This window comes from Camelina sativa, chromosome 17 (genome assembly GCF_030686135.1).
Source record: "Camelina sativa cultivar CO46 ecotype springtype chromosome 17, ASM3068613v1".
NCBI lineage: Eukaryota > Viridiplantae > Streptophyta > Magnoliopsida > Brassicales > Brassicaceae > Camelina > Camelina sativa.
Genome location: NC_141896.1, coordinates 18,565,056 through 18,580,150, shown reverse-complemented (window position 1 = coordinate 18,580,150; position 15,095 = coordinate 18,565,056). Strand labels below are relative to the sequence as shown.

The 15,095-nt window shown below is 41.4% G+C and overlaps 1 protein-coding gene across 1 annotated transcript; it reads left to right on the top strand.

The window, feature by feature from the left end:
* The first annotated feature begins 10,180 nt into the window (after window positions 1-10,180).
* On the top strand, window positions 10,181-14,196 carry LOC104757163 (putative hexosyltransferase MUCI70). Its single transcript, XM_010479890.3, has 9 exons — window positions 10,181-11,095; window positions 11,390-11,653; window positions 11,776-11,989; window positions 12,090-12,199; window positions 12,329-12,528; window positions 12,855-12,958; window positions 13,180-13,367; window positions 13,459-13,658; window positions 13,768-14,196. Exons 1-9 carry the CDS (start codon window positions 10,852-10,854, stop codon window positions 13,999-14,001), a joined length of 1,758 nt encoding a protein of 585 aa, XP_010478192.1. The 5' UTR covers window positions 10,181-10,851; the 3' UTR covers window positions 14,002-14,196.
* The last annotated feature ends 899 nt before the right edge of the window (window positions 14,197-15,095 follow it).

Sequence of the window (15,095 nt, the reverse complement as noted above, 5' to 3'; positions counted from 1 at the left end):
GATTATGATGTTATTGGATTATTTATGTTGGAATATTATTGGAATTGTTTTATTTGGTTATCCGCTGTTATTGATTGTTGTTGGGATGTTAGTGGGTATGGGACCACTAGTAAATGAGGTATAAAAAAAAAACGGGAAGGGTTGTTTCATTTTGGTATCAGAGCCCTTACGGTTCTAGAACTAGGGTTCATTGTGCTTTTGCTATTGATGTTTAGGATTCCATGTTATGATTAATTGTGTGAGTCGGTCAATTGAGTGTGGCATGAAGTCCTAGAACATCCTCTTCGAGCCTGTGTTGTGATTCCACGGTAAGTTGTGTTTCTTGTGTATTAGAATTATTGTTTGCTTAGCCTTCTGTTCTTGGATGATACAGATGGTTAGGGGTGAGGATGCTGTTGGTCGCGGTCGTGGTCGTGGGCGTGGTCGTGGTCGGAGTCGGGGACGAGGTCAGGTTCCTGAGGCCAGTGTGAGTGTGACCCAGAGCATGGCCAGTGAGGAGGTGGCGGAGTCACAGGTTCATCCTAGTGTGTCTGGAGACCAGGCTGGTTTGGGTGACGGCAGGGCGGATGGGCCCGGTGTCGGTCACGGTGTTGCCCCGGGTGTGGGGGTTGCAGCGGGAGGTGCTCCAGGCAGGGAGGATGTCTTGATGGACTTGCTAGCTCAGGTTTTGCAGCGACTTCCAGCAGTTGTGCCGCCAGTGGTTGGTGGGCAGGATCCAGTAGTGCCGCCAGTGGTTGGTGGGCAGGATCCGGTAGTGCCGCCCGTGGGTGGTGGGCAGGGTCCAGCGGTGCAGCCTGTGGCGGGTTTCCAGGCAGGTGTGCAGCCGGGGGCCAAGGTTGTGGATGCTCAGTATGTGCGGATGATGGAGCAGCTGCGGCATGTGGGAGCAGGGTATTTCTCAGGAGGTACCGATCCGAGTGTAGCGGATGAGTGGAGAGAGCGGATGCAGGATATTTTCCTTTCGCTTAGGTGTCCCGACCGGTACAGGGTGGATCTGGCAGTGTTCTACTTGTCAGGAGATGCTCGTGTGTGGTGGAGGTCGGTGACAGCACGGAGGGTGCAGAGGGGTATGTCTTGGGGAGATTTTGTGGGGGAGTTTAACTCCAAGTATTTTCCTCAGGAGGCTCTTGATCGTATGGAGGCACAGTTCTTGGGTTTGACTCAGGGGGACCGTACAGTGCGGGAGCTGGATGCAGAGTTCAGTCGGCTTGTGGGGTATGCAGGTAGGGCATGGGAGCCAGAGGCGGCTCAGGTGCGGAGGTTTTTGTTGGCTCTGCGGGATGATTAGAGGACTCGGTGCAGAGTGAGGAGCTATGCTACGAGAGCAGAGCTGGTTGAGGTTGCAGCTGGGATAGAGGATGACTTGAGGTCACAGGTGGTTGTGGTCAGTTCGTCGGTGCAGCCACAGCAGTCTCAGCCGCTTTCTGTTCCTAGCAAGGGCGGCAAGCCTGCGCAGGGGCAGAAGAGGAAGTTTGATGTTATGCAGAGATCGAGGCACGGGGGTGCGAAATGCTTTGGGTGTGGTAGTAGGGACCACAAGGTGTCTAGCTGTCCACAGAGAGGTGAGCAGCGGGCAGTGACAGAGCAGCGGGCGGTGACGGAGCCGCGGACAGATACTCGGGTGTGTTACTACTGCAGAGAGACGGGGCATATCAAGCCTCGTTGTCCCAAGTTGCAGCAGAGGGCAGTAGCAGTGTTGCAGGCTGGAGCTCAGCCAGGGGTGCAGCAGGGTGTGCAGCCGGTGGGTTGGATTGAGCCGACGACTCAGGTGTACTCGACTCAGGAGCCCGGTGGCACTAGTGCAGGAGCGATCACAGGTATAACTTCTGAGATTCGAACTTAGTCAATTCAATAGTTCAGATTATATTTGTTTTTGTTTGTGGTCAAGTGTTAGGTTCTCAACACATGAGGTTTGTGTAGGGACCTTGTTGGTGGGCGGGTTTAAGTCCCATGTTATGTTTGATTCTAGAGCTTCTCATAGCTTCATTACTCCGGAGTGTGCCGTGAGTGCGGGGATCAGAGGGGATTCTGGAGAGCGTTCAGGAGTTGTCAGAGTTGCTGGAGGCAAGTTCCTGAGGGTTATTGGACGAGCTGGAGGAGTTGATATTCAGATCGCAGGAGAGTCGTGGCCAGCGGATTTGCTTATCAGTCCAGTGGAGTTGTATGACGTCATTCTTGGTATGGATTGGTTGCATCGGTATAAGGTGCATTTGGATTGCTATCGGGGTAGAGTGGAGTTTGAGCGTCCAGGAGGGAAGTTGGTTTTTCAGGGTATTAGACCGACTTCGGGGAGTCTCGTGATCTCAGCCGTTCAGGCAGGGAAGATGATCAAGAAGGGCCGTGAGGCCTATCTGGTTACTATATCTATGCCAGAGTCAGTGGGGAAGTCTACGGTTAGCGGTATTCCGGTTGTGGAGGACTTTGAGGATGTGTTCTAGTCATTGCAGGGATTACCACCATCTCGGTCAGATCCTTTTACCATTGAGCTGGAACCGGGGACGATGCCGTTATCCAAGGCTCCTTACAGGATGGCTCCAGCAGAGATGGCAGAGCTGAAGAAGCAGCTGGAGGATTTGTTGGGCAAGGGTTTTATCCGTCCTAGTTGTTCACCGTGGGGAGCTCTGGTGTTGTTTGTTAAGAAGAAGGATGGGAGTTTTCGGTTGTGTATTGACTACCGGGGTTTGAACCGAGTTACTGTGAAGAACAAGTACCCTCTCCCGAGGATTGATGAGTTGTTGGATCAGTTGAGGGGTGCTACTTGGTTCTCCAAGATCGACTTGGCTTCAGGTTACCATCAGATTCCTATTCATGAGGCAGATGTGAGGAAGACAGCCTTCAGGACGAGATATGGGCACTACGAGTTTGTGGTGATGCCGTTTGGGTTGACAAACGCGCCAGCTGCGTTTATGAGATTGATGAACAGCGTGTTCCAGGAGTTTCTGGACGTTTTTATCGACGACATCCTGGTATATTCTAAGAGTCCTGAGGAGCATGCAGTACATTTGAGAGCAGTGTTGGAGAAGCTGCGGGAGCAGAAGTTGTTTGCTAAGCTGAGTAAGTGCAGTTTCTGGCAGCGTGAGATGGGGTTCTTGGGTCATATTGTTTCAGCTGAGTGAGTTTCAGTGGATCCAGAGAAGATTCAGTCCATCAGGGAGTGGTCGAGGCCGCAGAGTGCCACTGAGATTCGGAGTTTCCTGGGGTTAGCAGGTTACTACAGGAGGTTTGTTCGGGGTTTTGCGAGTATGGCTCAGCCGATGACTAAGCTTACAGGGAAGGATGTCCCGTTTGTGTGGTCACCAGAGTGTGAGGCAAGTTTTGCAAGTCTCAAGCAGATGTTGACTACCACGCCGGTGTTAGCATTGCCTGAGCAGGACGAGCCTTATGTTGTGTATACAAACGCTTCTAGAGTGGGGTTGGGTTGTGTACTTATGCAGCAGGGGAAGGTTATAGCCTATGCTTCGCGGCAGTTGCGGAAGCATGCAGCTAATTATCCTACCCATGATTTGGAGATGGCAGCAGTGATCTTTGCTCTTAAGATTTGGAGATCCTATCTGTATGGTGGGAAGGTACAGGTATTTACAGATCACAAGAGTCTGAAGTACATTTTTACTCAGCCTGAGCTGAATTTGAGGCAGAGGCGTTGGATGGAGTTAGTAGCGGATTATGATTTGGACATAGCTTACCATCCTGGTAAAGCTAATCTGGTTGCAGATGCCTTGAGTCGGAAGCGGGTGGCTTCGGCTCAGGAGCAGGATATGGAGGTGTTGGTAGGTGAGATTAGTGCATTGAGTTTGTGTGCTATCTCACAGGAACCTTTGGGTTTGGAGGCAGTTGATAGAGCAGATTTGTTGAGCAGAGTGAGGTTAGCTCAGGAGAGTGATGAGGGGCTGGTGAATGCCTCTAAGGCTGCGGGTGTAGAGTATCAGGTTTCTGCTAATGGTACTATCCTTGTGCATGGTCGGATCTGTGTGCCCAAGGGTGAGGATTTGAGGCAGGAGATACTGAGAGAGGCTCATTCGAGCAAGTTCTCTATTCATCCAGGAGCGACCAAGATGTACCGTGACCTCAAGCGGTACTATCACTGGGTCGGGATGAAGAAGGACGTAGCTGACTGGGTGGCGAAGTGTGATACTTGCCAGCTGGTGAAGGCGGAGCATCAGGTTCCTGGTGGTTTGTTACAGAGTTTACCCATTCCAGAGTGGAAGTGGGATTTGATCACGATGGACTTCGTGGTAGGTTTACCTGTGTCGAGGACGTTTGATGCTATTTGGGTCATTGTGGATCGTTTGACTAAGTCCGCGCATTTTCTGGCCATCAAGAAAACTGATGGAGCAGCGGTTTTGGCCAAGAAGTACGTGAGGGAGATAGTCAGATTGCACGGGGTGCCTGCTAGTATTGTGTCTGATAGAGATTCCAAGTTCACTTCAGTGTTCTGGAAGGCATTTCAGGCGGAGATGGGCACGAAGGTGCATATGAGTACAGCCTATCATCCTCAGACGGACGGTCAGTCAGAGAGGACGATCCAGATTTTGGAGGATTTATTGAGGATGTGTGTGCTGGATTGGGGTGGTCATTGGGCAGATCACTTGAGTTTGGTGGAGTTTGCTTATAACAACAGCTACCAGGCTAGTATTGGGATGGCTCCTTATGAGGCCTTGTATGGGAGGCCGTGTCGTACACCATTATGTTGGACTCAGGTGGGGGAGAGGAGCATATTTGGTGCAGATTTTGTTCAGGAGACCTCGGAGAAGATTCGGGTTTTGAGGCTGAACATGAAGGAGGCTCAGGATCGGCAGAAGAGCTATGCTGATAAGAGGAGAAAGGATCTTGAGTTTCAGGTTGGTGATAGAGTGTACCTCAAGATGGCCATGTTGCGGGGTCCGAACAGGTTATTGACAGAGACTAAGTTGAGTCCGAGGTACATGGGACCGTTCAGAGTGGTTGAGCGGGTGGGACCAGTGGCATACCGGTTGGAGTTGCCTGAGGTTATGCGTGCGTTCCACAAGGTATTTCATGTGTCGATGCTGAGGAAGTGTCTTCACGAGGGTGATCAGTTGTTGGCTAAGATTCCTGAGGATCTTCAGCCTAACATGACTTTAGAGGCGAGACCAGTGAGGGTGCTCGAGAGGAGAGTCAAGGAACTTCGGAAGAAGAAGATTCCTTTGATGAGAGTCCTGTGGGACTGTGACGGAGTAGAGGAGCAGACTTGGGAGCCCGAGGCGAGGATGAAGGCAAGGTTTAAGAAGTGGTTTGAGAAGCAGACCGCGACTTGAGCTTGTCTAGCCGGGTCCGAGTTGTAGTCCGTGGCTGGAGCGGGTACGGAGTATTCCAGCCCATCTCTCTTGATATTTGGTCGCTTAGGGGTGGTTGGTTGTGCGACTAAGTATCAAGATGAGGTGGTGTTCGGGATGCGGGTTGTTGGCTCCGGTTGTTGTATTTTTGCTTTTTCTGATGTAATTTCGTTGAGATTGTAACGATTATGACATTTTTGAGATTAATAAGATGAGTATTTTTCTTTATGTTTGACTGTTGTTGTCATGGGAAAAGAGAAATAGCTCGGGTTTCTATTTTTGGAAAGTTTCCATAAATAGAAAGTTTCCACAAAAGGAAGGTTTCCATAAATAGAAAGTTTCTAAAAAGGGAATGTTTTGTGGAAATGTTGAGATAGATCTAGCCGGGAGATACTCGTTGGCATCAGTGTTTGTTTTTGCTCAAGGCTGTGCGAGCCTAACTCACGTGATACCGATAGCTCGATGGACTTTGTGGCCAGAGAGTGGGAGTGGTATGTTGCTTCGGATGACGATCCGAGAGCGCGCTTGAGGGTGACGACCCAAGAGCGGGATATGTGAGGCTCCCTGGATACCGTAGCTGTGAGCCGCGGCTCGGCAGTGAGCCGGTATGTCTCGAGGGTTGCGACCCGAGAGCGGGGGGAGTGGACGCGTGAGACTCCCTGGATACCGTAGCTGTAGGCTGTGGCCTGGCAGTGAGCCAGTATGACTCGAAGGTTGCGACCTGAGAGCGGGGGGAGTGTGTGTGTGAGTGACTTCCTGGATGCCGTAGCTTAAGGCGGTTGGCCTGATAGCGAGCCGGCATGATTCGATGGTTGCGACCACGGACGGGGGAAGCACTGAGTTGTGAGCAAATAGTGTTTATGATGCGAGTATATTGGCTAGAGGGAGACCTCGAGGGTCAGTCGGAGGTGTGCGGGCTGTTGCGATAGTGGCACGGGAAACCTTGGCTGATGGTGTTTAGTCCGGTCTGGAGACGTGCGGGCCGTGTTGACGGTGGCACGGAGGTCCTTGGCAGTTGGACGGTATTGCGGGATTCGGGGACGAATCCATATTGGTGGGGGAGAATTATAACATCCGCGAACCGGATTTTTGGGATTTTTAAAGGAGTGTCGATCGACACCCTAGTGGCATCGATCGACACCACTAATTTCTGGGTTCAGCCGGTTTGATTAATTGCCGAATTGGTTCGGTTTGGTTCAATTAAATCCCTAAATCGTGTTATAAGCGTCTAAGGACGAGTTTGAGGGTTTTGGGGAGTTCTTTTGGTCGCCGCTTAGTGAGAAAAAGAGAGAGACAGAGAGAAAACGTTCTTGAGATTTTCTGGGCTTGTTCTTGGAGATTTTGGAGAGATCTGAGGCAGTAGAAGTGTTAGCTGTTGCTGGAAACGAAGGGGGAGCTTCTGGGGGTGTTGTTTTCCACGTTCCTCAATTCAATCTTCCTGTTCTTGAGGTGAGTGCTTGACCATGGTTGATCTAAGCATGAGATCTCCCTTGTTTTTGTGTGATTCCTTGTTATTTGTGGTGTTTGCTTGCTTGGGTACATTGTATTTGTGATTTCTAGTGAATTCCGAGATGGTTAGACGTGTTTGGAGTCGATTCTGTGTTGATTGGAATCGGAGTTCGTCGCTGAGTTTCGCGCAGATCGTGTCTGCAGAAGAGGCATCGATCGATACCACTTTTGTGGAGCATCGATCGGCACCGTCTCGAGTAGCATCGATCGGCACCATTCCGGCATCGGTCGACACCAGTTTCTGTAGCATCGGTCGACACCGATTGAGCATCGGTCGACACTAGTACCTGCCGAGTCTTATTTTCCTGGTTTGATATATTGATTGTGTTATTGTTGTTTGTTGACTTGGGAGTCTCATATGCTTGTGTTTATAACCCAGTAGATGGGAGGACGGCCTCACTAAGTATTTATGATAATACTTACGCATCTCAATTGTTGTTTTGATGTGCAGGTAAAGGCAAAGTGTGATCGTGGAATCAAGGCGATGATGAAGGGATGTTCTAGAGGCTTGATTGATTGTGATCTAGCTGATGTTAGGTTGCTAGATTAAGTCATTGGAACATTGTAGGATGTTAGCTTTTGGTTATTTCTTTGTTTGGATTATGATGTTATTGGATTATTTATGTTGGAATATTATTGGAATTGTTTTATTTGGTTATCCGCTGTTATTGATTGTTGTTGGGATGTTAGTGGGTATGGGACCACTAGTAAATGAGGTATAAAAAAAAAACGGGAAGGGTTGTTTCACCTCATCACCAACAAAGCCTTTCAAACCACCAAGATTGGACAAACTACAATCGTGGTGCATGCTTCTCATCGGTAGTGGAAAATTTCCAACCCCATACAACCTACTTGGATACCTCTTGCTTGACCCCATATCTACGACAGAAGCTTTAGTTTAGTTATTAATTCAATATCACAAAACATTTATTGCTTAGATTAGCAACAAAGCAACATGAAGTCACACAAATATCTTCCGAAAAACAGAGCTCAACAACATACAGAAAACTAACATACAATATACAAGGCCTACTATGTAATACTCGGGTATAAAAAAACAGTAAGCAATAGAGACTAAACCACGATATAGAAATTTACCTCTGACCAAATCGCTTTATTTCCCTCCTCCTCTACTTCAAACCACCTCGCCGTCAACTCGCCATCAGTGGTCCTCCAGCCAAACGTCCTCCACACAGATTCTTTTCACGCCGCAAGCTATCTAAAAATAGCTGATCTCAACCCAACAATCGTAAGACAAACAACACAAAGATTCAAGGGATCGACTTAGGTTTATGATCTTTTTATTTTCTCCTTTTAAGATCTTCGTTTTAAAAGAGAATGGCATAAATCGTAATAAAACACACAACTCAGATATAGAAGTAATTTGCAAACTTTTATGTGTTATTCTAGTAAGGCAGAAATCTCAACGTGTTAGTCTAGTAATAAACCTACTTTTATGCAATATTTTAAGTAATTTCCCTTAAAAATATTTTTAAAATTGTTTTTAATATTTTTGTACACACCATTCCATACTATAGTCCGATTTTTACCATTCATAATGGTATGGTATTATGCATACTATTGTATGGTATTGTACATACCACTAATTACTCCATACTACAGTCCATTCTACTCCATACTAAAATGTTAGTATGCACTATGTAGTATGGAGTGTATGCAGCCACCGTTCAAAACCTAATTAAAAAAATGAATCTAGGCGTAGAACCTTTTAATTATTCAAAAGAAAGAAAAAAAAAAACAATAAGAGTATGAGAGTACATATCATAAGCAATGATCCTGCTAATGGGAGCAATAGGAAACACGTCTTAATCAACCTATGCAACTTTTATGTCATTCTATTTCTTATAGTTTTCATTTTGCTTAATTATATCATTTTATATAAGAGAGGGGATGAATCCATCAAATCTTCTTACGATGATGCACTATCTTTGGCTCTGTACTTGGGATTGTATAGCTCACCTTGCTTAATTATATCCGTTGACCAAATTAATTTTAAATAGTTCTAAACCATTTTCTATTTAAAATAGTTTTGTTTAAGACGAAATAAAAGTTTCATTTGATTATAAAAATGTAAAGCTTCAGCGGGTGTTATTGGATTCTAATTTATAAAAAAATTTAAAGAGTTGGAACAAAATCATTGAAAGTGAATAAGTGAAAGATTTTTAAGGATTGCTAGAGAGTATTCTATAGTTTTGTTGATTATTTTTTTAAAAATTTTGTAAAGTATTCCAAACAATCTCTATATTTTTGTGATATTTTACATAATTTTATTTTATAAAAAAAGTGTCTAAAATCATGAACAGTAACATAATAATTTATTAATCATTCTAGATTCTTTTGTTTTAATTGAATAACACAAAACTTTAATTGATTTTATAAAAGTCATCCAATAACACAAATTTGTTAAAATTTTAAATGATTTTTTACAAATCAGAAACTAGTAACACTAAACTTAAACAAAATCTTAACCTAATAACAACAAAATCTACATAACATTGAAAGTCTTTAAAACTCTATTCACATATCAAAACAATAATCCCCACTTAAATTAAGTTAACATATGTCGTATATATGTAATAATAAAACACGAGTAATACAGTAATAAGCAAGAAAAAAAAAAGGAGTTCTGACAACAACAAAATAATTGTAAGAAGAAAAAGAGAGTTCCAGAATGGTATAATGTGTTGACAAAAAAAAAAAAAAATGCAATGTCTTTATTGTCGCAATTGGGAGTATTATTTAAATTCTCATTTTTTAAAAGAGCATGTTTACCTTTTTTTACCGAACATCTGCAAATCCATTCATATAAATGTTTCTACTAATGAAAATAATTTTATATTTAAACAATTTTTTTTTGTATCCTACTCAATATATTAATGACAGAGTAGTATTTGGGGGAAAAATAACATCAATTTTATTAAGGAATTACACACTGTTATGTAAATATTTCATGTACCAAAAAAAAAATCAAAGAGCACATTAAAAATTAACTTAAAACTAAATTTATTATGAAACAGAATGTATTAAAACCAAAAAAAACTAAACAATCATAAGAGCGACAGATACGAATAATAATGACAGGATTCAAGAGTGGCTGCTAGGTTAGTGATTAAACTAATGTTTTCGTTTCATTAAATTTTGTTTAAAAAAAAAAAATCTTAGTTGTCACAATTCACAAACTCTATAATGATATGCTTACATGAGTGTTTGGAACAATAATAATAGCCCTCTTAATTTTATTATAATGATGTTTAAAGTTTTCCCCATCCCATCAATTACATATCGCCATCTGTCCCATTTACGACTCACAAGATAACTTATTTATTTAATTTCGTAGAAACACACAGAGGTTATTAACTAGTAGTAACATTTATAAAAAGAAAAATTAATACAACGTGCTTAATTTTTCGTAAAGTTGTAAAACATTAATCATATCAAAGTTTTGACCGAAATCCAAATTTGTATACACATAAATATTTCTCACATTAAAATGAAAATATATAAAAAAAAAAAAAGACAAAGACAAAAGAAAAATAAATAGACAACAAAATTGGATAAAAGATTTATCAAAAATGCATTTTTGTTTAAACGCGGAATTATGTAATTGTTTTGACAGTGGTATTTAATTTTTGTTTATGTTTATGTTTGAGAAGGAGACGAAGAAGAGAGTGACTTTATTTTTGGTTAATGTCTTCTTCGTGAGAGCGATTCCTTGATTCAGAGGAATCAAAACCCTTATCTTCCCCATTCACAAACCCTAGATTTTGTTTCTCCAAAGATTTTACCTTTTTAATTTCCTCTTGATCTGTGTGAATTTTCCAATTTCAATTCTTTTTTGTGATTCGAGCTCAATTTTTGTAGATCAGAGAGAGAACCCAGAAGAATCGAGTTTTTTTTTTGGGTTCAGCATAAATCGAAATCGTAAAGCTTTAAACTTTGTTGATCTGAATTTGAGTGGGAAACAATCGAATTCGAGTTTTTGATGATGATTTGAGGTGGGGGGGTGGGCGGTGGGGATTTTTAAAAGACGATGACTGGATTGGGCGTTCGATCCAGTAGCTATGGTTCCTTGGAGAAGACGGGACTTAACGGCGTCGTTTTCCCTATCCAGACCACTGTTACGACCACGCGTACAAAACCATCTAAGATGCAGAAAGAGAGGGAAGGTATTGTACATTGGATCTGTAAATTCGTTGGTCGTAAGAAGATCGGCATGTTGCTTCTCTTCTTAATCTCCGCCGTCGTCTTCCTCCGTGTCCTTTACGTCGGCAAAGGTTCTCACTTTTTTTTTGTTTTTTCAGACAAGTTGGGGTTGTTTATGTTCTGTTTTTTTTTTTAGCTTCTTGAACTTGGATTAGCTTTGAGTTCGTGTATTAGGTTCGGCTGGAATAGTCTTTAGTTCTGATTTTGGAACAATGTGTTTTGTTTTGGGTTTAGAATTGTGGAGTTAAAGTTTGTGTAGAGTTGGTGATCGAGTAAGGCTTTAAGATGTTGTAATGTAATACAATGGTTAAGATGAACTAGAAACTGACTTGTGACTGTTCTTTTGCTGCTCTTTTTGTAATTAGGTGAAGATGGTCAGGAAGTTCAAGGTCCACCGAGTCTTCATTTCAATGGCAGTTCAGGTGTACATTTTTCAAACATGTTAGAGATAAATGAAGATCAGAACATGAATATTGGAAATATTTCGCTCAAGGCAAAAGATGTTGTAGTGTTCCCTCCTCCTTCTCCTCCTATGCATTTTCTTGGATATACGCTTCCTCAAGGACATCCTTGTAATAGTTTCAGCTTACCTCCCCCACCAGCAGACAGAAAAAGAACAGGACCACGCCGTAAGATACTTACTCTTTGATTTTTTGGTCTCTTTGCAATTTACGTTTTCTTTTCTGAGATCACTACAATATCGTTGTTGTGATGATCAGTATTGGTTTGTTCTGCCTGGTTTTGGTTTCAGCATGCCCTGTATGTTACCTTCCAGTAGAAGACGCTGTTTCCTTTATGCCAAGTGCACCGTCATTTTCCCCTGTTCTTAAAAACTTAACGTATATATACGAAGAACCACTAAACAGAGATACAGAGTTTGGAGGGTCAGATTTTGGTGGTTATCCTACTTTGAGACATAGGAATGATTCTTTTGACATTAAAGAAACAATGAGCGTACACTGTGGGTAAGTATCTTTGTAGTACTTTTCGTAATTCCCTGGTCCTTCTCTGTCTCATCTTAGTATATTTCTGTTCTTAACTTCTTATCCATGGTTTTCTAATCAGGTTTGTCAAAGGACCTCAACCTGGACGGAATACAGGATTTGACATTGATGAGGCAGATCTTCTTGAAATGAAGCAATGTCGTGGGATAGTTGTTGCTTCAGCAGTATTTGGTAAAGCTTTGCATGATCCTTTTCTATTTTGTCAACAAAAATTCCAGGCTTTTGTGCCAATTTTTGCATGTTTCTAATGTTAGAATGTCTCTTTTTTTTTTTTTTTTTTTTTTTTTTTTTTTTTTGTAGATGCTTTTGATGATGTTAAAGCCCCACAAAATATCAGTAAATATTCAGAGGAAACAGTTTGCTTCTACATGTTTGTCGATGAAGATACGGAAAGAATTTTGAAGAAAGAACGAGGCCTTGATGAAAACAAGAAAGTAGGGATATGGAGAGTTGTTGTTGTTCATAATCTCCCTTATTTAGATGGAAGACGCAATGGAAAGGTAAAATTCACCTCTCTTATATTTTCAATAAGAAAGTTTATGGACGAAATAATCCATTAAGTTACTCCAAACTGAAACATTAACTTAATGGCTTGCTAGATAATTCCCCTTGTTATTACCCACATTTCTGTAATTATATTCTTTTGATTTAGACCAGGCTTGAAGTTGTTTACTATTAACCGGAGAGCAAATAGTTCTTCTTAGAAAAACCCAAAAAAAGTCAGATTTGAGTTTACAACTAACTTTACATGGTTTATAGCTGAATGAACAGAGTAAAGAGAGAGATTATAAATGCCATTGTTATGCTGATGCCTCGTACTTTGCAGGTGCCTAAGCTTCTTGTTCATAGGATGTTTCCAAATGCTCGCTATTCTTTATGGATTGACGGAAAGCTTGAGCTTGTCGTAGATCCATATCAAATTCTTGAAAGGTGAGGCCTATCATATCGTAGATCCTTCTTTTAATTGTCGTTTTCTATGTAGCTTCCTGCAGTTACCAAATAACAAAGATTCCGCCACGGTTTTGTGCTTAACATTCCAGTAATGTTAAAAATTCCAATCGTTTTGTATAAGTTTCACTGTTTGAGTGTAAAAGGGCTTAGTAAGTATGTTTTTGGACTACAGCTATTTACCTTGCATTTCTTCTCATCAGGTTCTTGTGGAGGAAAAATGCTACTTTTGCGATCTCTAGACATTACAAACGATTTGACGTCTTAGTGGAAGCCGAAGCAAACAAAGCTGCTGGTAAATATGATAACGCTTCTATCGACTTTCAGGTGGACTTCTACAAGAATGAAGGGTTAACCCCTTATTCAGTGGCAAAATTGCCAATCACTAGCGGTATGTCTCTTTAGCTTACTATTTCCAAAATTCCCTTTTTGGGGATCAAACACTTATTATATATACACAACTCTATGGTTGGGCTATGCAGACGTACCAGAAGGCTGTGTCATTTTAAGAGAACATGTTCCCATCAGCAACCTCTTTACTTGCCTTTGGTTTAACGAAGTTGACCGATTCACTTCTAGAGATCAAATCAGTTTCTCAACAGTAAGAGATAAGATTGCAGCAAAAACAAACTGGACAGTAAGCATGTTCCTTGACTGTGAAAGACGCAACTTTGTAGTTCAGGTGATTATTCTTCTTCTCATTCTCATGCTGACTGACACTTTTAGTGTTAAAGAAAAGGTAGTAAAAAAAAAGATCCTGACTTTATCATTACCCGGACTCTCAAATGCAGAGATATCACCGAGCAGAGCAAGAAAGATTTGCAAGGCAACGACCTCCGGTGCCTAATTTTTCTCCTCCACCGCCTTCACCGCCCCCACCGGTTTTAATGATCAGCGATTTGCCTAGGAAAATGTCAAGTGGAAGGGTTAGCACAACACCACCTAGAAGACGTGGAAGAGACAGAAGGTCTCAAAGGGGTCACAGGAAAGCTAATTTGCCTGTAAGATTACCAGATTCAGCTTAAGAGTTGTTGGGGTTCTCCTTCTTCATTCATCACCAAACCCACAAAGTTGCAAATTTTTACCACACAGTATGTTTATTTTATTTTTTGTTTCTCTATTTGATTCTTAAGGATTCAAAATCAATTTTTTATGTATATATATATACACGAACATTTTGTACTTGGATAATAAATTATAGTTTTGAATTTTTGAAGAAAGTTAAATCGACCTACCTAAGAGACTTCCCGAGTTTGGTTTTGTAAGTTGGTGTATATGGTCTTGGAGTAAACCCGACACAAACGTTAAGCCTTCAGTTTAATGATCAAAATGAGCAAAAAAAAATTTGTATAATTCTGTATACGTCAAAATTGGATATACTTGTGCGACAGCCTTTTTTTGCAAAACTTAAAAAGAAAAAAAAAGAAAAATCAATTTATATATTCAATTAAAAAGAAAAAAGTATACAACATTGATTGGTCATGTGCGTATGCTGCACCAATTCCATTATCTGTTCAACTAAACGATCTTGAATTTATGGTCTTTGCTTGCATGCATTATGCATATGTCTCTCTGGTTTCTACTACCATGTCAATTCCTTAGAATTAATGGAATCTTTCTTTTCTGAGGCCATGATTACATGCTCTATCATAAATAGAAATCAACTTGTTGGTGCTCAATAATGAATGACCAATTGTTGTTCTTTTCTAATAAAGAATATAATTCTACTTTTTTTTATTTATGTATACATGAATTACATGTGACTCACATCACATTACATAAGAGGGTCAAAATCAATAGCCTTAAGTGTGGAATAAAGTGAGCTAGAGCATGTTGTTTTCATTGTTTGCCAAAAAAAAAAAAAAAAAAAAAAGAGCATGTTGTTTTCATCAATTTTTGAGTCCTAATGTTATCTTAGACTATTGGTCTCCAAGCTATAAAATGTTATTTTAACTTATATTATACGTCAATCATGCATGAAAAAGTAACTATAACTACTCCCATCAAATTGTAAAATTTATTTCTCAAATAATAGACACCGATATTTCTGAAACTTTTATAATATATGGTTTATGTACAAGAGGAAATGTTACAAAGTTTATTTATTATGGTCGAACTT